General features: G+C 40.0%; 2 protein-coding genes across 4 annotated transcripts in view; one reads left to right on the top strand and one right to left on the bottom strand.

The window, feature by feature from the left end:
* The window catches only part of ccdc172 (coiled-coil domain containing 172), a 25,162-nt gene extending 2,991 nt beyond the window's left edge, over positions 1-22,171 (bottom strand). The window contains exons 1-8 of one of the 3 annotated variants that reach the window (XM_034898149.1): positions 21,951-22,171; positions 21,634-21,719; positions 18,379-18,495; positions 17,662-17,827; positions 16,534-16,635; positions 15,382-15,484; positions 9,974-10,055; positions 9,091-9,331 (exon numbers count right to left, since the gene is read on the bottom strand). In XM_034898149.1, coding sequence (XP_034754040.1) covers positions 9,296-9,331; positions 9,974-10,055; positions 15,382-15,484; positions 16,534-16,635; positions 17,662-17,827; positions 18,379-18,495; positions 21,634-21,719; positions 21,951-22,029 — 771 coding nt within the window. In that variant the 5' untranslated portion in view covers positions 22,030-22,171 and the 3' untranslated portion in view covers positions 9,091-9,295. Of the gene's footprint in view, positions 1-9,090; positions 9,335-9,973; positions 10,056-15,381; positions 15,485-16,533; positions 16,636-17,661; positions 17,828-18,378; positions 18,496-21,633; positions 21,720-21,950 lie in introns of those variants that run through there. The other 2 variants (XM_034898148.1, XM_034898150.1) reach the window with 2 other exon arrangements.
* Positions 1,388-5,301, top strand: si:ch1073-126c3.2 (uncharacterized protein LOC555816 homolog). Its single transcript, XM_034898156.1, has 7 exons — positions 1,388-1,467; positions 1,573-1,664; positions 1,904-2,006; positions 2,711-2,823; positions 4,514-4,628; positions 4,992-5,221; positions 5,258-5,301. The coding sequence occupies exons 1-6, from the start codon at positions 1,425-1,427 to the stop codon at positions 5,165-5,167; spliced, it is 642 nt and encodes a 213-aa protein (XP_034754047.1). The 5' UTR covers positions 1,388-1,424; the 3' UTR covers positions 5,168-5,221; positions 5,258-5,301.
* Positions 22,172-22,444: the final 273 nt, after the last annotated feature.

Consider the following 22,444-nt stretch of genomic DNA (forward strand, 5'->3'; position numbering starts at 1 on the left):
CCAACAGCCCCTCCATGTCCCAACAGCCCCCCCATGTCCCAACAGCCCCAGAAGTTGAGTGTTTGAAGTCTCGTCTTAAGACACATTTTTATTATTTGGCTTTTAACTCCATGTGAGTTGTGTGGTCCTATGATGTACATAAGTGCCTAAAAAGTATCAAATTCGGGACCCGGTCTTACTGGTAACATTAACAACCACTAGTTAGACATACTCACATTGCTATATCTGAGATCTTGCTCTTCAGATGTAGGTGTTCAGATTTGTTCATTGAACATTTGCTATATCTGATTGTTGTTCAGATATAGGAGTTGTTGTTCAGATATTGTTTGTCAGAGACGTTTTTAAGGCTTTATGCAACAAAATGATTGTTTGCAGAACCTGGTAGTTTCACACCTCACTACCTGATGCCTTTCCAAGGCTGATGCAAATAAACAGCATGCTTCCACAACAACAACTCTTCCTTCTAGTCCTCTGAACAAATGCAGCATGTCCAACTTCTGAATTTAAGCTTCCGTTTATTTTTTATCGTTTGGTTTTCCAACTCATTAACCCAATGAAATCCGATCAACTGTGGACTTGACATTTTGTATGGATTTCAGGACAACATATCATTAACAAAAACAAAACTCAGACAACAACTTGAGAAGCAAAGAAGTGGAGCATGTGAGAGGACATGCTGGTAAGATAATGACAGCTTCCGAGGTCCATTTGGAGGACTAATCTTTGTTCCTCAACTCAAACATGCAAAAATACAATCCTGCGAGTTAATGAGCTCAATCACTCTTCCTGAAAGTTTCAATAATACATTTTCTGCCATATCGTCAGACATCGATAATTAATAACATCCAAAGTGAATTATTTACACAGTCATCCTTTGTGGCACAACTTACTGACTGACACTGAGTCAGCCAGTGTGTCTGATGGGCTTCTGCGTGCCTTTGTGTGAGTAGATTTCATCCCAACATGTGGCTCCCTAATGGGCTCACAACTACAGGAAGAAGTAGTGGTGGACTCTGTGTGAAGAGGAACATTACAAAGGCGTATGACTTCAGTTAGTGTGTACTACCAGCTCCCCCATCAGCACAAAGCAGGGACATGCATAGGGGAAAAAAACGTTTTACCACAAGAAGTCAGAACCACAGCTTGAGGAAATATCGTAGTTTGTATTTCAGTTGCAAACCATCTGCACAAATAAATAAAAAAATGAAATTGTACACAAAACCTCTGCAGATCCACAATTCATGTTTCATCATAGTTTAGAAATGGAAGATTGTGAAATGTTGGCAGTCCAAGGACTCCACTGTTGGCAGGTCACAATATTGGTTCAATTGTGTGAACTTTGGTCCCACAGACGGAGTCAATGAATTCACCCGTCACAGCTTCCTGCCTTCAGTTCCTCGGTCAGACATTCAGAGTCAGTGGCCATGGTCTTCCAGGGAACGCTTGTTTGGCTCTACTCACTGGCAGGTAACCTCCCGGTTTTACTGTATATGTTCGTCTGAAATGTGTAGATCATGAGATATGGCTTAATCAAGAGTTGAATATTATAAAAAGGCAGGTGTGTGCTTGCAGTCTTGTCGTTCTCTGCAGCTCAAGATGACACTTCATCTCCCAATGACTGCTTAAAAACTGATCTCGTGGAAGAGCTCTCGGCTAAGCTCAAGGTAAACTTTTGATGGTTGTCCCCAAAAGTTTAAACACACACACACATACAGTATATCTCCCACGTGTTTATGTAAAAAATATAAGGAGAGTAAATTACCTATAGTTTTTATTTAAAATATGCCTTTAATGTCCTACTACACAGTGTTCTGTTTTATGTAAAGCACTTTAATTTGCCTGGTTGCTGTAATGAGCTGCAGACATGAAGCTGCCTCGCCTGCTGTCTGATATTAACCAACAGTTAGCAGGACAATGCAGTGCTACATGGAGCCCAGAGCAGACCGCTACAATACTGCAGTCATTGACCAATCTGACTGATACTCTGCACAAACAACAGCTGAAAGGTAGGAGGTGTTTACTCTGGGTGACCAGTTTTATGTTTGATCCCTTTATTTTCAGGATTAAGCTGATTAGTTAGGATTGGAAGTGGAAATAGTAGAAGTACTTGTTCATAGAAGGGATTAGGTGTGGGGAATACATTACTTTTCTAGTTTTATTTTATTACATTCCGTATTTGTGGTTTATTCATTCCTGGCTCTTTCTGATGGGTAGGTTGGGCCAATCCGACAAGCTAATTTCCCCCTCAGTCACAAAAATGTTACGAGCTAGAAGTGTTAAAGTACAGAGGACTTGCAATGTGAACATTTTTTAGAAAGTCAGAGAGCAGTATGGGTAATCCAAATGTGTGACATTTGTCACGCACTTGAAGTCTATCAGTGGATTAAGTGAACTGGGCCTGGCGAAGAGAAGGACTGCTTCCTACTGAAGATGTTCTCGCCTCCCTGATTAAGATGAAATGTTGCGCTGTATATTCTGCAGATGGACTCTTGCAGGTACTAATTGCTGAAGTGGCTTTTAATGTGAGCCTGACATTTACTGACTAAAGAACATGCTCCGTGTGCAGACAGTTCCAGATTTGATCAAAATTATTGTGGTTTTCTCTGTTCTTTAACAAGACCGTCAGTAGTGTAGGGCTTACTGTATGCCTGGGGGATAAATAGACAATAGAAACCAACTCATCATCCATTAAATAATCATTGCTCTGTAGACTGCCAAAATGCTGAGCCGAAGAATTGCATTGAAGCCCAAGTTCCCGAAAATGGAGGCTTGGCGTGTGTCACAGTTGACAACAGGCGCTTCTGCAAACCAATGTGCAGCCATGTGAGTGGTACAGTATATTCAATTTTACATATTCATAGAAAACAAGTATAAAAACATCTCTGGATAGCAGGAAAAGGAAAATATATAATTGGTAGTGATGTCCAGATGAGGCTTCATACCCATTACTTGTATTTGCAACACATTCTCACCCCCATCTCGTAAAATATGGACACTTGATCAGGTGCCTTTGTTGTTGTTATTGACGCTAAAAGTCTCCTTTAGTGTCACGTGACACGCTTTACCTCAACGCGCTTGGTTGAACTAATGGCGTCCCTTTTGACGCTGTCAGGTTAAGAAAAAGCTTGTGGGTGGGGTTGCGGTTCTGTGACTAACGGGAATAATGAGCCGGTTAAGGTCACACACAGTCATGTACATCATAGTTTAGAAATGGAAGATTGTGAAATGTTGGCAGTCCGGGGACTCCAATGTTGGCAGAAGATCACAATATTGGCCAATGGTGTAAACTTCCCTCCCACAGACTGAGTCTATAGATTCACCTGTCACAGCTTTCTGTCTTTCTGCCACGCGGGACACAAACCCCGCTCTGCTGGGTCAAAGTCCTGTGTGTGACTCACCCACCACCCACCAACCAACCTCCGTACACTCAATTTCCCCCTTAAATTCTACTCCCTAAACCCCGTCTAGATGCTGCTCGCCCAGGTACGTTCTACACACACGCCAAAGGGCGCCTGTTCATCGCATCCGATGCTGACAGCCACTGTCCAAACGTCCGTATTTTACATGTTCGGAGTGAGAACGGGTTGGTATTTGTTGAGCCAACTTGATGGCTTTAAACTAAAGATCTGCAATATGGGGTCCTGAGCCTCTAGGGTGTCCTCATTCAAAAGTCTTAACATGAACTCAACATATTCAATTCAATTCAATTCAATTTTATTTATAGTATCAATTCATAACAAGAGTTATCTCAAGACACTATACAGATAGACCACACTCCAGAATTTAAATGATTTAATGATAAGCAAATATGAATCCCCACTGATAGGTTTACTGGTCTGTAAGGTGGTCACTAAGGTAGCCATATGCAGATCCTGTGGATCCTCTAAACAGGATTACGTTTCCATTGCACTCCATTGTAGACAGAATAGCAGCTGAGATCAGTTCCCTTATTTTTTTAACCAGGGCAGTTTTTGAATAGTGAACAGAATGAGCCTTTGTTTTAATTGGATGAATGGGTGCTGATAGTGGGCAATGTAAAGATCAGCCCCCCCCAATCAGATCAGCTGGTATTCTTTTAATAATGGAGTGGTTTGGAAATTTGTAAGTGACCCCAAACCTTTGACTGGAAGTGTATGTTTAACATTAAAACATGATTGATAAAATCATACCAACAATAATTATTACAATTATTTTAATAGTGTAGTATTCTATCCACTAAAAGGTGTGTATAAAGGCTTAAAGCTGCTCTAGACATTATTGTAGGCTCAGTTTATGTGACTTAGTTTTATACAATGTATGTAGTAGGGGGCCCCTGCTCCGTCTCTCTCTCAGATAAGGGGTCCTTGGCTTAAAACCCGTTGAAGAGCCCTGCTTTGAAGAAAAATGATCAAGGAATTACTATTTGCTTTCAACCCTCAGTTGAGTGCCATCTATTGGGCTCAGAAACTGAATGACGTGCTTCACACAGCTTCATTTGGACGTCGTCGCTAATCACTTGGGTCTTCTTTCACAGGGTTACGATTTTAATTTTCTCAGGAGGAGTCGTCTCTTTGAGGAATGCAGTGTGCAGACATCATATAAATGGCAGACGCAGTACGTAGGAGGAAACAAGCTAGCTGTGTGCAACGGTAAGGCCGCTTCATTACCTAACTCAGAGTTGCACTGTATAGCCTTCTGCTGATTGCTGACTTTAAAACAGAAACACATTTACAGTTATCTGCTGCCCCTTTTCTTCAGTGCAGTGATGTATTATTGGGCCTTTGAAATAAGCTGGAAATGTCAACATTAGAAATATCAAACAACTTTGGAAAAAAACCTTTTAAAAAAAGCACCCACACCACTGAAGAAGTGACAAAAATATCTTTTTTTTCATGGTTGACGGGAAGACAACACAAGGGTTAAACCGGCTGTACAAGGAAACTCACATCACATCCTTATACTGTATATATGCCCCTGAAGTTGACCTCTACTTTGCTTCTCTCTGATTCTAGAAGCAAGGGTTCAAGTTTCAGGAGCAAAGACAGCATATTTCCCCAAAGATCAGAGCTGCCTGACAACTAAGAGCAACAGCACACTGCAGAGCCGCCTCCTTGAAGATCTGACTACTGAGCTGAAGAGTCTAGGCATACAGGGGGAGCCCCAGAATCCCTGTCTTGTGTGTGGATGACCACGATGTAGAAACGCACGTGAATATGCAACTACCACGTCCTGAGTGCTGGGTGTGAAAGTCTTTCTAAGTTGCACTGAGATTTGCAAGTTTCTAAAAACGTTACAAAAGTAAACCAAAAGGAAGTGTGATGATAGAGAATTGATTTTGATAAAGTCTTTTATTCCTTATTTCTTATGTGTACATTTGCACAACTGTCTTGTCCAGTTTCTGCTGGTTAAAAGATTAGGTGGCAGAGTGTCGGTCCAAGGCCACTCAAGGAACACATAGTTCGAACTGTCTGCACTTCGGGAACAGACATTCTTGTCGCATAATATAGATAACCACAGCCCAATGTCTTATCCTTGTGTGTGTGTGTGTGTGTGTGTGTAATAAAAAGACTGAGCTACAGAGAGCATTTGGAAGATCCTAGGAGCAATGCTGGTGAAAGGATGTTCTTAGCTGTTCTTCCCTTTTGCGGCAAAAGTCTATCAACTGCTCACTACCGTCTGAAGTCTCGTTTTGTTGTCTGACCGTCATTAATTTAGTAAGTTTAAGTGTCCTGAACCTGACATGTGATGATTAATTTAGTTGGCATATGTGCACACTTAGCGACGTGTTAACATTTAGTCATGTGCCAGTAGATGTAGTCTAACAATTTTTCAGCCCCTCTTAGATAAGTAAGCATGTTTAGCTACCGCTGACTGTCGATACAGCAACTGCACGCCCCAGTTTTAGTGTTGTTGGCTAGATGAGTTATGTTTGCTTTTGGGTCTGTCTCTCTAGTGCTGAGAGAGACAAGAAAATAAAAATAAAAAGCTTGTTTGGAGTTTGGTGCCAGTGAAAAGCTGTCTTGTTATACGTCAAAAGAGTCTGTGTCTGTCTGGCTATTTAAGGACAGTGACAACAGGAAGTGTTGACCCAAGATTTTATATCTTCTGGGATGACCGATTTCACCAAAAATACTTTTAGAGTTATTGGAAAATCCCTTTTTCCGAGTTACATGAATACACTTTAACTGACAAATACTGGGTAAATGGGGTTTGGTCGTGTCTTTAGTAAGAAATTGGGTGGAACTAAATCAAAATAAGTAAAGGTAATATAATAAACACTGCAAAAGTATATAGACAAAACCAATTTAAAATACAAATAAGAACATGTACAATAGAATTTGTAAATATATATTATATATATATACATACAGTATAAGTGTGTATACTGTATGTATACACATATGTGCCTGTTATCAACATCTCTGTTTTTAAGTGTGCAGTTGTGCTGGAGTCAACTTCAACTTAAATAATAAAATGAATAATTTGATCTGCAGCAGACATCAAATCACATCAAGGACTGTGAAAAATACAACAAATACAACAAAATACAACACCACAAATGAAAACAAGGCACATCTGTCACACTGAACCGAAGCTTAAAAACAAGCAAAAATATTAGGAACAGCATATTAAATACACGTTATGTGCTGCCCAGGGACAAGTAAAAAAACTGGAATGGGGATGAATAAATAAATAAGCATAGTAAATTTGCTAATCCAGCTAACAATGTGCAAACTATTCTCCAGGAGGATGTAAAAATAAACAAGGCAAACACAGTACTATCACTTCCTGTGATATTCCTGATAAACGGGCTGAAACGCAGCTCCAACAGGAACTCTCTGATTAAAGGTGGTGTTTCTCTGCAGATAAACGGATGCATTGCAGCCTTTACTGTTGTGGTTTGGGTTTTTTGTTAGGGTTCATGTTTCCCTTTCTTTGGCCTCCTTGTGTTTTTGTCTGTTTTCTCCGTGGTCCTGTGTTCCTGGCCTTGACTTGTTCCCCTGAGTCTGTTTGTTCTACTTTCTGCTTTATTTTGATAGTCAGCTTCCTGTCTTGTCTTGTCTTGTCTAGCTTCACTTTGTTTGTCTGATTGTCCGGCCCCGCCCTAACGTGATTCACCTGATGTCTCACCTGTTGCCTGTTATCTCGTTACCTCGTATATTTTCCTCTTGTCTTGTGTTAGATCGTCTTGCCTGTTTGCTCGGTCTTTGAGAGTTGGGTCACATCTTTCCTGTGAGTTACTTCAGATATCCCTCGTGCCGTTTCTTTGTTTTTTGTTGTGGCTTCCCCGGACCTGTTTTTTGGGACTCCTCTTATGTGGGACTTTCTCTTAACTGTTTGTTGTTCCTGAAATTTTTGCCTACGCCTGTTGCTTCCTGTGGTTGCCTGGGTTTTTCTGTTAATAAACTCCCGTTTACCCCCGCCTGCCTGTCTGCCGTCCTCATCTCTGCATTTGGGTCCAAATCCTCACTCACCCGCAACAGTTTACATTGACAAAAGGACGGTTACACCTACAGGTGTCTGACTGCCGTCTTCCCGGCTTTCCCTTCAGACTTCATTACACTAATAGTCGCTCATTGGCCGAAAGCAGTCGTTGACATGAGGTTAACCACTCCGCCAAATGGACTGCCCCGTCCGCTGTTCTGTCTGCCCTTCTGTTTTTTTTGTGAAACACATCCAGACGTAGCTCGCCGAGGTCAAGGTTAAAAAGACCAAATGAGATCGGAGGATGTCGTTAGGTAGCCATTGACATTCCACATCACTATCAGGAATCACTCCAATCAGAGAAGAAATGACCCTGTGATGTGGGCCGACAGACCGTCTAATCATCCATTACTCAAATGTAGCTGTGTGGACTGAGGGTTAAACTGTGGTAACCTGTAATGTCAAACGTCAACCACTAGGAGGCAACAGAGAAAGTGTTGTCTATAATCTTGCTGGTACCTGACTCACATTTCACAAGAAAAAGTGTGAGTGTGCGAAAACCTTACCTTCCCTAAACTCTGCATCTTTTTAGCATCTGAATCCTCCCTAACAAGTCTGTCCATAAACCGTGGGTCTAATTTTGGTTTGGGGCAATGAAGGAACATTTTAATGCTACAACATACATCTCTGATGACGGAGTTTCTCACCCAATCTATAAGGGAGATGCCAGCCCCCCCCTGAGGAAACCCATTTCGGCCGCTTGTACCGAGATTCTCGTTCTTTCGGTCATGACCTAGCCTTCATGACCACAGGTGAGGGTAGGAACCAAAATTGCCCGGTAGATCGATATCTTTGCCTTTTGGCTCAGCTCTCTTTTCGTCACAACGGTGCGATAAACGGAATGTAATACCGCACCGGCCGCTCCGATTCTCCGACCAATCTCAGGCTCCATGGTCGCCTCACTCGCGAACCATACCCCCACTTACTTAAACTCATTCACTTGGGGTTCCTTAAGTACCCCCAAGTAAAACGTGTCGGACATCATTACATTGTGTAGATTTTTATTCATTTACATTAGTAAGCTGGTCCTTTCAAAACATGACCTACGCGAAAGAGAGAAAAAAAGAGTGCGTAATTTATGGGGGGAGGTGGGCCAGGAGGGATGAGGGATGACATGCAGGCCGTTGAAGTAACACTGGGCACACACTCAGCCAGGTGAGCAACTCAGGGGCCCCTCATTGATTTTTATTATTTTTATTGTTGCTTAATTCAATGTCAGTGATTGCATTAAAATTAACCGGAAATTAAAATATTTGCATTCAACTATCATGCACTATTGCTATTTTTTCTTTCTTTTTTACATGTTCAGAATGGAAGATTCTCTTTCATGACTTATCAATCCCTGTTATAGCAATGTTGCACTTTGTACACTAGAGGGTAGTATACAATCACTTTTTGAATGCTTCCTTTATTTGCTGGCAATGCACCACAAGTTGTTCTGGTCACTGTGCAGGTGTGTGTGTTTAGTCTTGTGAAAATGGTTTTTGTGTGTTTCATTAAGTAATGATACACACAAAAACTATTTGAAGGTAGAAACAGACCTGCATATTTTGTTGTAAATGCAAGAGGAAACAAAAATGTCTGATTTCAAAAACGGGACCAGGTTTAATCTGGTTTCTTTTAGCTCTTCCACGAGGTCCATGGCAGTAGAGCCTGTGTACTGACTGAGGTTACACACTGATTGGAATGAGCTCTTTTCATAAAACTTCCAAGGAAGAAACACCATTTGTTCCTTCTCGTGGTCTTTCTCTCCTGTCTGTTCATATTCACGTTTTATTTCAACACATGAGACAATAAGTGAACATGCTTTCCTGTTTCATCCATGCCAGACCTAATGCTGCTCCCTTCCCTGGCTGCTGTCCAGCTTCTGCTAATAAAAGAAAAGAAAAGAAAAGCTAGATGAAATCCTACAAAGAACCCACTAAAGTTTTCCACGGTTACATTTTCCTTTCCCCCCCCCCCCCAAGATTATTGTTTAGGCCTTTATTTGACAGGACAGCAGAAGATATGAAAGGGGAGAGGGGGGGAAATGACTCCCCACTGAGTCGAGGAGTAAACCTCTATACATGCGCGCCCGCTCTACCAACTGAGCTATCTGGGCGCCCCATGGTTACATTATGACAATAAATCCTAATGTGCTACGCCACAGCTCTATTTGAAAGATATTATGGTTACACTAAACTTGGAGGTATCTACTTAAGAGTGACATGACACGGTTATGAACGTGTCATAAACATTATAAACAAATCATGAACGTTTATGACATGACGCTTCTTTAAGTAAGTGTCATTCGGTTTTGTCATGACAAGTTAGGGTTCATGTGTCATGACAGTGTCATGTCACTCTTACGTAGATACCTTCAAGTAAAGTGTTACCAATGTTATTTTTCTTTCCTGATCTGACATCCAAATAATCCCATTGGATGCTGCTTGAATATGAATAACGTTGCCCTATATAAAAACAGTTTATTAGCTTAAATAAAAGCCTTGTTCATAAAACAACAACTTACAGACTTCAGGAAGTGTATTTCAGAGCTGAGGGCCTTTCGCAGAAGCTCTCCTTCTTTATGCATCTCCAGCTCCTTCCTCAGCCTGGTGAACAAATGAAACCCGTGTCAGTAACTACAACTCATGAAAGGGGCAACGTAGGAAGAGATGCTTCAGCATTTTTGGTTCTCCATATCGAGTTTCAACCTACTGATGTTCTTTTTTGTATCACTATACTCAGTGTCACCTTGCCGTTGTGTTTTATCACAAAGAAATAAACGAAATCAAATGAACTACATGGAACTGAAACCTATTTCTTCAAAAGTCTGAGTTTACTTGATGGCTTTAATTTAATCAGATGTATGCAACAGGAGATCCTGAGTTTCGGTATGTTTACATGTGCAAAAACAATTTAATTACTGGTTGGGGCAGTGGTTAGACGTTTACAGTTTCACGGTTAGCCCAACTTCCACAGCACCGTTGTTTGACAGCTAAAAGGAAATAGAAACTCCATGAAGTTTGATGAACACTTGACATGCGGATCTGTCTTTAGACACGTTGCTTTCCATCCCTTACGTCATCTGACTTTTGTGAAAAAGAAAAGAGGCTGACGCAATACTCAATCAAAGTAACTGGACAGAGGAGTAGCAGGGATACTCTGTTAATGCAAAAAGCATTTTGAAACAACAGTGTGTATGAAAAATGACACAGCTGACAATCACCCATGTACACCAGAGTGATGGGCTGAGGTACCTGCAGTCTGCTCTAACACGCTGCAGTCAGTGTAATCAGCTCCCCGTTGTTGTGTATTTAATGATGTTGTCCCCAGTGGCTGGATGCACAAGGGTAAAGACATACGGAAGGCCCCAAGGGACAAATTACTAAGCATAGAGTGAACTGAGAGCAATGTGTTGAGATTAGAAACTTCTCAAAAATAAATTAATGTAAATCTCAAAGGTCAGTTGGTAGCTCTCAGGTATGTGTCTGCAGAAGGAAAGGAAATCAAAATGAGGAGGCGCAGATGCGTCAACCAAAAGCAAATTGTGGCCGGTGGAATTACAACTGCTGGACCTTCACCTGATGCCCTCTGGCCCAAACACACGTTTCCCTATAGACTTACGTACATGGCAAAAGAGACGTCGATCAGTGGATAGTTGTTTTTTTTAGCGTCACAACCCCACCCAAAACAACCCGTTATACCATCAGAATTTGATCCATTGGTCCAATAACATGACTCCAGCCAGCTAAAAGTTGAAGATGATGGCTTCATGCGCCACTGACCAACTCTCATAGGAATGAACGGGGCTCCGTCTCAAAGGCTGTATCCAGCTCTCATAACACACCCATGGTACCGACTGAGAAGTGGCCCTTTGAACAGCTTCAATTATCAGAGTTCTTACTCTGGCCACAATTGAATTATTGCCACATATACATTTACTAATGAGAAACGCAGCTCTGTTATTTTGACTATTCCTGGTCCAATACCAATTTAAATTTGACTGACATATATATGAATGAATGAATATGCACTGACAAAAGCAAACTCAATGGTGTTTGTGTTGGTGTTTATCATTACTATACCTTAATTTTTAGGCAAGAAAGGAGAAAGAAAGGTTAACATTAAGTCAGAAATCTAGTAATGATGTATTTTAAATACAAAACTTGGCTCTGTTACATTGTGGGATAAACAAAGAAATTATACACAGTATACCAGAAGCAGATGGGACAGCTCCAAAATATAAGAGAAGTAGAAATAAGCAGAAATATGAACTTTATGGAAGCACCCCAGAAGACAGTGCTGTCCCTTTGTCATGGACTAAAACAATCCACTTCTTTAAAACTGCTCGTATGATAGCAAAGTAAATATTTTACTCTATAATTTCATAAACATCCATACGATTGTATGACTCAGTTCAGTTTGCCTCTGGAAAAAGCATCTGACTTGGGTCCAGGGGGGTTGTTATTTCACTGTTATGTTATTTCAGGTGTTTGAAGAATCAACCCAGAGGTACCCATGAATCTGAGACAATCTACCTCCATTTTTCTTTTATTGGAAGTTAATGAAACAATAAAACAGCTGAGCTTAAATTGCATTTCCACAGTTTAAAAACCAAAAGCAGTCTTCTAACCTTTACGCTTCTCTGTGGAACTTACAATTCAGATTTGTAAGTGTTTTTCAGGCAGAATGATGTTTCCAACAGCAGGACACCCAGGATGGCTTTTGGGATATCGTTGGTTTCTGCAGTATAATATTAGATTTCTGCAGTGCGATGACATCTTCAAATGAGCCTTCACAAACGATGTAGCAGTAATATATCAATGAAAGAAATATGGCACATCAAAAAATACATACAGCTCCCAAATCATCCATCCTGAGAGCATTGACTGAATATTTTAGGCCTCTTTTTATTCTCTTGTGTGATCTCCACTGGCAGCCACCCTGTTTTGCACACTGAACACTTTTTAAATGACTGCAGCACTCATTCAAATTGACATGCATTCAATTTCCAACAATCAATAAGTGGAGAGTTAAATATGCGTTTTAAAGAGATGCCGCAGTGGCTGAAGACAGGATTGATGGTTTCAGTTCGGAATGGATGATCATAAGAATGACTGAGAGGAGGCCTCTTTCCTCCAAAGCCACATCCTCAGCACTTCCTAAGGCTAATAAGCCCGGGGGGTAATGAAGGACCTAGTATGTTTAATGAGGCTGATGGATGAGCAGGACATGCTACCCACATGCTTGATTTAAGGCGGAGGGAGCTCAGAAAAAGGCAAAGAAGAGGGAGTAAAGGACTGAGAAATACAAATAAGAACACAACTGATACAGTGTAAGTGAAGGAAAGGATTAGAGATGTGCCTGTTTTACACCTCGTCCTAATCACAGGCGTTCCCAACACCTTTAATTAAATGCTTGGGAAAAAATGTGTTCCAATGAATAAATACATTTTGATTTACAAACTGAAAGTGTGAACCACATCATGTAGATAGGCTTGGGGATTTGTAAATCACTTCACATCCATCGTATTGTAGAGAAGACATTATCCAAAGTAGTGGCATCAGCAATAACAATGGCCCCTTCCTTCCTGGAACACTATTGATCTCCAGTTTTTTTAATTAAATCAAGGAAGTGTCTTTGTGGAGGAACATGGTGGACTCACCCTTCAGGCATGGTTCAATAGAGGAGGTCCCCAATTCATATTGTACAACTAGTTATTCTATTGGGATGAACAGGCACTACAGGTGCTTGCTGTTTGTAATATTTGATGTTTGGATGCATAAGGATCTAACCAAAATAAATGAAGGAATGTGTGAGTTTACTCCGATACCGGTTTAGGGCTTAATGTTTTGTGATAGCTTGTAATGTTATCCTGCTACATTTCTTCTATTCTTGGGAATCAGTGTTTTGCACTCATAGTCCCACGCACTGTCAAAGCTGCAGCTTTAAAATATGTAGATTTACTGCTACTAGTTTTAAAGTACACCGTCAGGCCCTGTGATCTACTGGATGACAGACCAAACACTCATTACTGTTTTTAGAAAATAAAGAAGCTGCTGCCAGCTGTCTGATCTGTTTCACAGATCCCAATATTTGATCATTAAGGAACAGCAGGATACATTAGTCTGTAAAGGGCACGAGGGGTCACAGAACGGTTTCATAGGTATGTAAATGATTTGAATCATGCTTTGCTATAACCTTCAGAATCTGCAGAATGTTAAGACATTTTTTTGGAGACTTGTGGAAAACCAACACCTTTGCAAGACACTTGATCTCACAGTTCAGGACAGAAAGTAGAGTTCCAAACTCAGATCAGCAATCATTTACATGGTAATACTCTGCAAAACAAATCAACCAACCCTAGCACAAGGCATAAAACAACATCTCGGAAAGATACGCCCTCCTTAGTGAAACCTAGCCCAGGAGCCTATAGCTCAGCCTATAGTGGCTTCAGGAACTAAAAACTAAATGTATGCCATACACACTCGTGGCGATGACGCTGGCTGTATCATTTGCACTTAAGAGAAGAAAATACATACACAGAGGAATACATACATACATAATTATACATACATAATACAGAGGAACAAAATGGGTGAGCAGTGCAATATGTCGATGTATGTCAAAGTGTCACAACTAAGAAGGAAAAACATAATGACGCCGCTTTATCTCATGTCATAGATGCAGATTAAGTCTATAGTTCAGTTCACAGCTTAAATATGAAAGTGGTACCTGAGTTTAAGAGTCCGAGCTGAAACTCAGGGGTGATGATATCACATTTTTACAATTTCAGTGTGTTCCAGACAAGTTTACGCATGTTTTCTCTTGAGCCAGCTTCTACTATCCATCTACAGCAAGACTGACTTGTTAAACGGAGTTATCAATTTTCTGCTCATTCACTTAGCTTGTGCATGCATGTTTCTTTTATTGTACTATCTCAGTTAAAAGGCATGAATGTTTGGGTTGCTCCATATGCTTTTTTGCATGTAAAAGTTAGGTTTTAGTGTAACCATGAATCACGTTTTAACTGAAAATAATCAAACTGTATTTCTAATTTCCTAATAACTGTATGTTTTAGTTTGTAGGCCGCTGGATGACTGGATATAACTCTCCAACCCTCATTTATTTTCCCATACAAATCTCCCTGCATCAATCACATTAGCCACGGTTTCTTTTTATCCACTTGTTGACTGAATGAAATACACTGCAGATCAAAGCCTTAATTAAGCCAAATGGTCTTAATGCCCCGTTATTTACACTTTTAGATTTGGACTCCAGCCAGCAGGGTATGGAGGGAGAATCACAGACGGGAGCTGAGCGCTCGGGTCTATTCAGCACTTCTCACAGTATGATTCAGTTCTGCTCTGCATAAATAACACCTCCTTTCTAATGAGCCTGCAGAAATGCTGCGCTGTAAGACAGCACTTTTAATTCACAGCCCTTTTGATTCTCTTCTTGTCCTTTGTTAGTACATGTAGCATCACATGAGTGACCGCGGCTATTAGAGTTGCTGCTGAGATGAATTCTTATCACTTATAATAAAGAAAACAAGAGAGCCCCGGCGAGGAGAGCACAGGGGTTGCACTTTTGTACACCGAGCCTACTGACAGGCCTCGCAAGACAGAAAACTCTCAACAAATTAAACATCACAGCTGCTCAGCCAGGAATATTTAAAATATCAGGTCTAAGGAAGCCTCTGCAAATTTTGTTTTTTTTTAATGAGCCGCTAAACAGCTCACTGTTTTAATTACTCTTTCTTTTGTTCTATTTTGCTCCTTTGCCTTTTGGTTGCTCATTTGTGTCTCATATTTATGGTGACATAATGTACTTGCAAATGAATCCGGCTCTGTGTGTATTACTGTGTGTCTGTTTGTCCATGTACATGTACATGTATGAACTTTTCCTTGCATCCAGACAGTAGATGGCACTCACCTCAGACAGGTGCTGTCAGTGAGAGGTTTCTGACTGACAAACCGGCTCTCGGCTTTCAGAGACTCTGTCATTGCTACAGCCTCACTCAACTGATGATCCAGGTCTGCAGTCAAGAATAACACATCACACACAAAATGATTTATTTACTTCAAACAAGAAGGACACAGTTGCATTGTTAGAACGTGTGCAGAGCTGCAGAACTCGTGTTTACTGGCGGATCGGTTCCCCCCTGCACAAAGCTGAGAACTAAAGGGGACAGAGCTTTTGAAACAGGGGCTCCTTGTCTGAGGAACACTGTGCTTCGTGTTTTCAGAGCGGCAACCTCCGTTGATAGTTTTAAAAAAGCAGCTAAAGATACATCTTTTTAGTCAGGCGTTCAGGTAGCCCCATTGATGAGTGATGACTGTATAACTAAGTCTTTTATGTCTTTGTGATTTATTGGTGATTTTAATTGAGCAGCAATTTGAATGTATTAATTTAGCCTGTGATGCACTTTGTGACTATGTCACACACACACAAACACACACACACACACACGCACACACACGCACAAAACCGCAACCATTATAACTATGGAACTATGCGATGTTCTGCCTGTTTCCCACTGCAGAGGAGTTGCTCTCTTGGATTAATTATTCAAACTGGACTTCTTGGATAGCATTTCATCTACAACCCAGTACCTGTAGCAACACACACACACACACACACACACACACACACACAGCAGCCTTTAAACCTGTATTTATACTGGATCACTTTCAGCTGAGAATGCCTACTGTATAAGTGTGAGTAAAGCCCCTTTAAAAAAAGATTTAAAAACATAATAAATCACACCATCAGTAAATCCCACCATCAGTGACCTGCATTTCAACCTGGTCATGAAGCCAGAAACGTACTTTATGTTCAACATCTGGGCTCAAGATTCTCTATCACTGTCTCGGCAATGTCATTGCATTTTTTAATTGAATTTTTCTGTCGAACGAAGACGTTTAAAATCAGATGAAAAACTGATCGTCCGCTATAGACGCTGTGAATAAAACAAGGAGGCTTATAAAGCGTGTTGAGAAAAAGAAATGGTCAGTAGCAGTTTTACATGTGCTCTGTCAGAGCCACTTCATCCAGAACACATTTCAATGAACATTTGGTATTCACCTTTGTGGACGTTATACAGGCCCTGCATTTGGAGCTGGAGCCCCCTCTTCTCCTCCTGCATGGAGCTCATGCGACTGTTCCTGCGGCTCATCAGCTCCATCTCTGATTGTAGAGACAGAAAAGAAACCGTTGAAAAAAAATCGTACTTATAAGGCGTCAAGAATGATTGAGATGAGCTTTACTTTGATTTATACTCCTAAATGAAATATTTTATTTTTCATTTTTAAGGGAATGCAATGTGGGCTTTTTTTTTTTTAATTAAATTCACTGTAACAGGATACACAATCAGAAAATGTAGTCCCCCTGAGCCCAGATATAATACATAATATGAAGGCATCCTCAATGCTGAAGAACTGATGAAAACCAATTCAAAAGTGTAATTAGTAAAAGTTGCTTGACTTTATAAAAAATAAAAAGATATGTTGTGCTTCTATAAACACTTGCCAATGCAATTTCTTAACAAATAGTCACTATACAATATGTGTTTGATTGTAATAAATCAATTAAATATATAAACAAACACAGTGCAGTGCTTTCCTACCCTTTCTTGACATGTGTCCTCAAACCTTTTATTAGACTTCCTTGTTATTTTACCCCAGACATGAATGGTGGTATGTTCACAACTAGACTGTCATTAGTGCTGCTCTCATGTTTGAGTGTGAACGGCACAGGATTTAAATATCATCATAATAATACGATGGACTCAACACCTCAGGAGTTTCGTATTTATAACTGCGTTGGCTGACACACAGCAAACCAAGTCCTGCAGTAATCACACATTTATCTAGAAGATGTACCAGTTTAATAAACTATTTTTTAGGATTTGCCTGAGTTCAATCAGCTTGTTCAATCATTTTATCGCCATTTTAACTGTCTACACACATTATGACAGAGAAATATACATTAGATGGATAGACCTGGAAGTCCCTGCACCCACAACTTTACTTTAATCATTTGTTACAGCCTTATTCAAGTCTTTGAAGAGCTAGAGATTTTAATTTTAAATACATTTTCCCATATTTATAATATACTGTGTAAATAGTTTAGAAATGGGCATTCAGGGCCATATCCTGCGTTATATAACATCTGTCTACTGTGACAACAGTACGAGTGGCAGTCTTTCATGACCTTTGTGTAACGCTTCCACCTCCCTCTCCAGGTCCAGGAGCTCAGCGTGGGTTTGGCTCTCGAACACCAAGTCTCTGGTTCCTCGAAGACTGAACTCACTGTTGAACCTTGAGATCTCCTGAAGGAAGTTTTTCTTTTCTTCTTTAGACTCCCACTTTATCTTAGCCTGGTATGAAAAGACAGATCTTGGGATATGCTTCCAACAATAACACTCAGCGGCTTGTGATGGTACATCCAGCCCTTCAACTGCCACTTCTAGTGATGTTAACGACACAATTTTGATAAAAACTTTTTTTTAAAGTCTTTTCATGATTTTACACTTACTATTTTGACATTTTACAGACTAAATGATTACCTGAGTATTCAAAAAGAAATAGACAGATTCATTGGTTATTATCAGGGCCACGTGGATTTAAAACAAATTTAAAAAACTCAGACTAGTAACACATCTTCACCCCAGGCAAAATTCTAGAAATTTTCATTCTGGATCCCCGTTGAATGAATAAATAATAAATAAAATTAAAAAAAGCCACATATTCCGTGTGGGTCTGGTTATAAAACACATATTTTTGTTAGTTGCAGCGTTTCTGAATCTTCTGAAAGAAAGTAAATTTGTACACATCTACAAAGTTTACACTATAAAAGCTGACTAGGTTTTCATATTACACATAACCAATATGGTACACGATGTAAATATTGATTCAGGCTTGAACCCACGAGACGTTCCCTGAGTTGGCTCCGATGGCCGAGCAGCTTCTCAATTTGCTTCAACATCTGGCCTTCACATTTCTTCATCAGGTCATACTGCAGCCTCATGGCAGACAACTGCTGTGCCTGGAGCACAAATAGACGAGTGGAAAGTTAGGACACACAAACTGACAGACAGATGTATACATCACCGATACGTCACGTGTAAGAGATTTGTTAGTGATCCCACAGAAAGAGAAGTGAAATGAAAGCTCTAGGATGGGCAGCTGGCACAGTCCTTGTGCTGCACACTGGATAAAAGGTGTAAGTTGATGATGACTCTTCTTCAGGAATGGTGAACAAAAACTGAAATGAGTTTCTTTGACTCCTTTTTAAAATACCTGAGTGTTTAGCTTTCGTTTTCAATGTTTAAATACATATTGTTCAATTTAAAAATAACTTTCTTCTTTCTTTCTCTCTGCTGTCTCTCATGGAGGATGTTTTTTTAAAGATGCCTCAGGCATGACTTTCAGTACAGTTTTCATTCTGTTACTTAAGCTCTCAGTGAGGTGAGTTTATTGTTTCTTTTATGGTGGCAGAGGAGCGCAGCACGTTTCCAGCGAGCAAAATCAGCTTCCAAGTTTTCTAAACCCTGTAATTATCTTAAGACAGCTCTCATAAACTGTAATGCGTTACATCATGAGAGCTGTAAACACACCCTGCACATCAGTATGATGTAAACAGTTTCTGTATTCTACTCTGAGGGGTCAGAAAAGGTCTCCGTATCGTGTGTTCTCAAGCCGATAAAATACTCTGACATGGCGTTATATTCAGCAATCTTTCTAAATAGAGACCAAGTGATTTGCTCTTTTGATCGGATGTCCACTTTTACAAGCAGAGGAAGAAGTCAGCAATATTTTCTGAGACGTCTACTGTCTTGGACATCATCTAACTAACACATAGCTAAAAGGTTCCACTAATGTTATCCGGTGAAAATGAGCCATTGATTTTGCTTTGGCACTTGCAATTTGCGCTGTTGATAAAACGAATGGGAGCGATAAGGTGTTTTAAATCATAGCGCAGATCAGCTCATCAATATGCCAATATGCACTTCTTTACATCATGTGACACTAGTATTGTACTGTAAGTTTAAACATTTACACTACAAAAAAAACTATAAAGGATTATCCGTATTTCATAAAAACGCAACTGGATGAACGGTCAACTGATATATTTCCCCTCTCATGCAGACAAACTAGTTAAATATTAACCAATACATGATGTTGCTGTTCCTTGTGCAAGAACCCCAGATGAACACTTAATGGCCGGAGGAAAAACCTCTCCCTCACAGTTTATGGTTGCCTGGCTGATTTGTGACGAAGACACGGGTCAAATAAGCACAATGCATACTCTGCTGCTGTGTGGTTATTTAAATACAGGTTCACCTACATGTAGGCCTAAGGAATTGAAATACATAGGCCTGTATATTACTATTAGGATTGTAGCATAGATCAAGGATGTATAAATGAATTTAACTTCAGCTGGAGTATGATTTACTACGGCAAACCTGTTGACCGCATCAGTGCTCTCTTTCTATTCCCCATTCTTTCTACAGCCTTTGATACCAGTTATTAGGCTGCTAAATAGTACACACGTTACTGCAAATTAAACTGAGATGTCAGCGTTTTAATCTCCACCTCTGAAAAGTTCCACTTCTTAGCTGCATTATCCCAACTAACAATTTTTGGTTCCCAGAACGTTCTGGGAACGTTCGTTTTTGGTTGCGGGAATGTTTCCTGAAGGTTAGGTTTGGTTGTGTGTTGGTTAAGTTTTCTTAACGTTCTGGGAACGCTAGTTTTTGGTTACATCAAACGCTCTCACAACGTTCCCCTAATGTTGCAACCTTTAGAGAACGTTTCCCTAACGTTCTCCTAGTGTTGCAACCTTTAGAGAAAGTTCCCCTAACGTTATCTTAACGTTGCAACCTTTAGAGAACGTTCCCCTAACGTTATCTTAACGTTGCAACCTTTAGAGAACGTTCCCCTAATGTTATCCTAGCGTTGCAACCTTTAGAGAACGTTCCTCTAATGTTATCTTGACGTTGAAACCTTAATAGAACGTTCCTCTAATGTTATCTTGACGTTGAAACCTTAATAGAACGTTCCTCTAATGTTATCTTAACGTTGCAACCTTTAGAGAACGTTCCCCTAATGTTATCCTAGCGTTGCAACCTTTAGAGAACGTTCCTCTAATGTTATCTTGACGTTGCAACCTTAATAGAACGTTCCTCTAATGTTATCTTAACGTTGCAACCTTTAGAGAACGTTCCCCTAACGTTATCTTAACGTTGCAACCTTTAGAGAACGTTCCTCTAATGTTATCTTAACGTTGCAACCTTAATAGAACGTTCCTCTAATGTTATCTTGACGTTGAAACCTTAATAGAACGTTCCTCTAATGTTATCTTGACGTTGAAACCTTAATAGAACGTTCCTCTAACATTATCTTAACGTGTCAACCGTTCTGTGTTAGCGGGGATGTCTCGCCATGTTGTAAACTGTAGGGGAAAGGCCTTTAAACGGAGAATATATAGGGGCATGATATTTAAATTAAGATAGTTTCCAGCTGCTGCATTTATCAACGTACAATGACTCTTACGATCTAATTGGTGTGATCCCAATGTTTAATGAATACCACGTGAAGCCTGTTGTAAGAGGATTTTGGCGCTCATATCTGCGCTGGTTTCTTAGTTAGGTTGATAAATGAGGGCCACTGTATCTAGAGGCACAGTTAGTGATGGTCAAATGAAGCTTCGCAAACCACTGTCTTTATTTTCTGTGTGTCATCTAGCGAGCTCAGAAGATAAAGAGAGTGGTTCTCGAAGCTTCATTTGACCATCTCTAGGCACAGTCCAGGGTCAAACTAAATTATGATATGCCATCATGTAAATGAGTATGAGGCATGTGCCAATTTCAGGCTGTTTTCTATCATAAATCACAAACAAACTCTGACAGTCACATCCACCACTTACACTGCAGCAATTAAAATAAATATAATAAATTGATAAATTAATAAAGTGTATTATAGGGCATAGATTTTTGTGTGAGACAATGGAGACAACCAATAACTAAGATAGTAAAATCAAACAGCCTGGTCAAATCTTTTAAAATACATCTGTGAAGGTACAATTTACTATATCATGGTTGCTCATTTCGTCACAAAGTGTCTGATAATTCACAAATTAGCAACAAAGGAGAAAAACTAAAAAACTGTAAGCTAGCCTCACCTTTGCATCAAGTTCCTCATTGACCTTTTCATTCTTCTCAGTTGCACTCTTGATCTTCTCATTGTTTCTGATGATAGCTACTTTGACTAAAATAAAGACAAACTAGTTCATAAAAATGTAATTTGGGCTTTACAATACACCAAAGATAATGTCAACTGAAATGTGTGTTATTAAAGACGCAGCTACCTAGGTTCTCTTAATTGTTTATATTGCTAACCATGCTAGGTAGCATCGTAGCTAGTCTTCCTATGTTAGCTAGCTCTAAACTAGCTATAGCTTATTTTACTGGCTAAAATGTGAATTGGCAGCGAACATACCTTCTTTGAATTTTTGTGTCTGCTCAGTTAACTGTTGTTCAGTTAGAAGGATTTGTTGAAAGAGTGTGTCTAAACTCATTTTCAGTTAATAACTGGTCAGTTTGAATAAAACCCACTGATCCTACTGTGTTAAAGTTAGCTAGCTAACTATCTTAAACCTAGTTAGCCCCCTGTACGTAGCTAGCTAGCTATCTAATTTAGTTAACGCTATGTAGCTATGGCGACGTCTATGACGCAGCTTTCAAGAATGACGCCCCGCCCTTCTCCGCGGCTGATACCGGTTAGTTTGATCTTTTTACCAAAGATGGTTCTAACCGTTCGTTGTTTTTACATATTGCTAATATTATGAACAATGAACAACGGTAGTTTATTTTGTGTAGTGACTGCGATAAGAGAGTCGAAGCGTTAACAGGTTAAAAAAAAAAAAAAAACTGCTGCCAAAAAAGCAACAGCTTGTAAACTTCTGAACGCAGGCAACTAGCTAACGCTAGCTA

This window comes from Etheostoma cragini, chromosome 17 (assembly GCF_013103735.1).
Source record: "Etheostoma cragini isolate CJK2018 chromosome 17, CSU_Ecrag_1.0, whole genome shotgun sequence".
NCBI classification, from domain to species: domain Eukaryota; kingdom Metazoa; phylum Chordata; class Actinopteri; order Perciformes; family Percidae; genus Etheostoma; species Etheostoma cragini.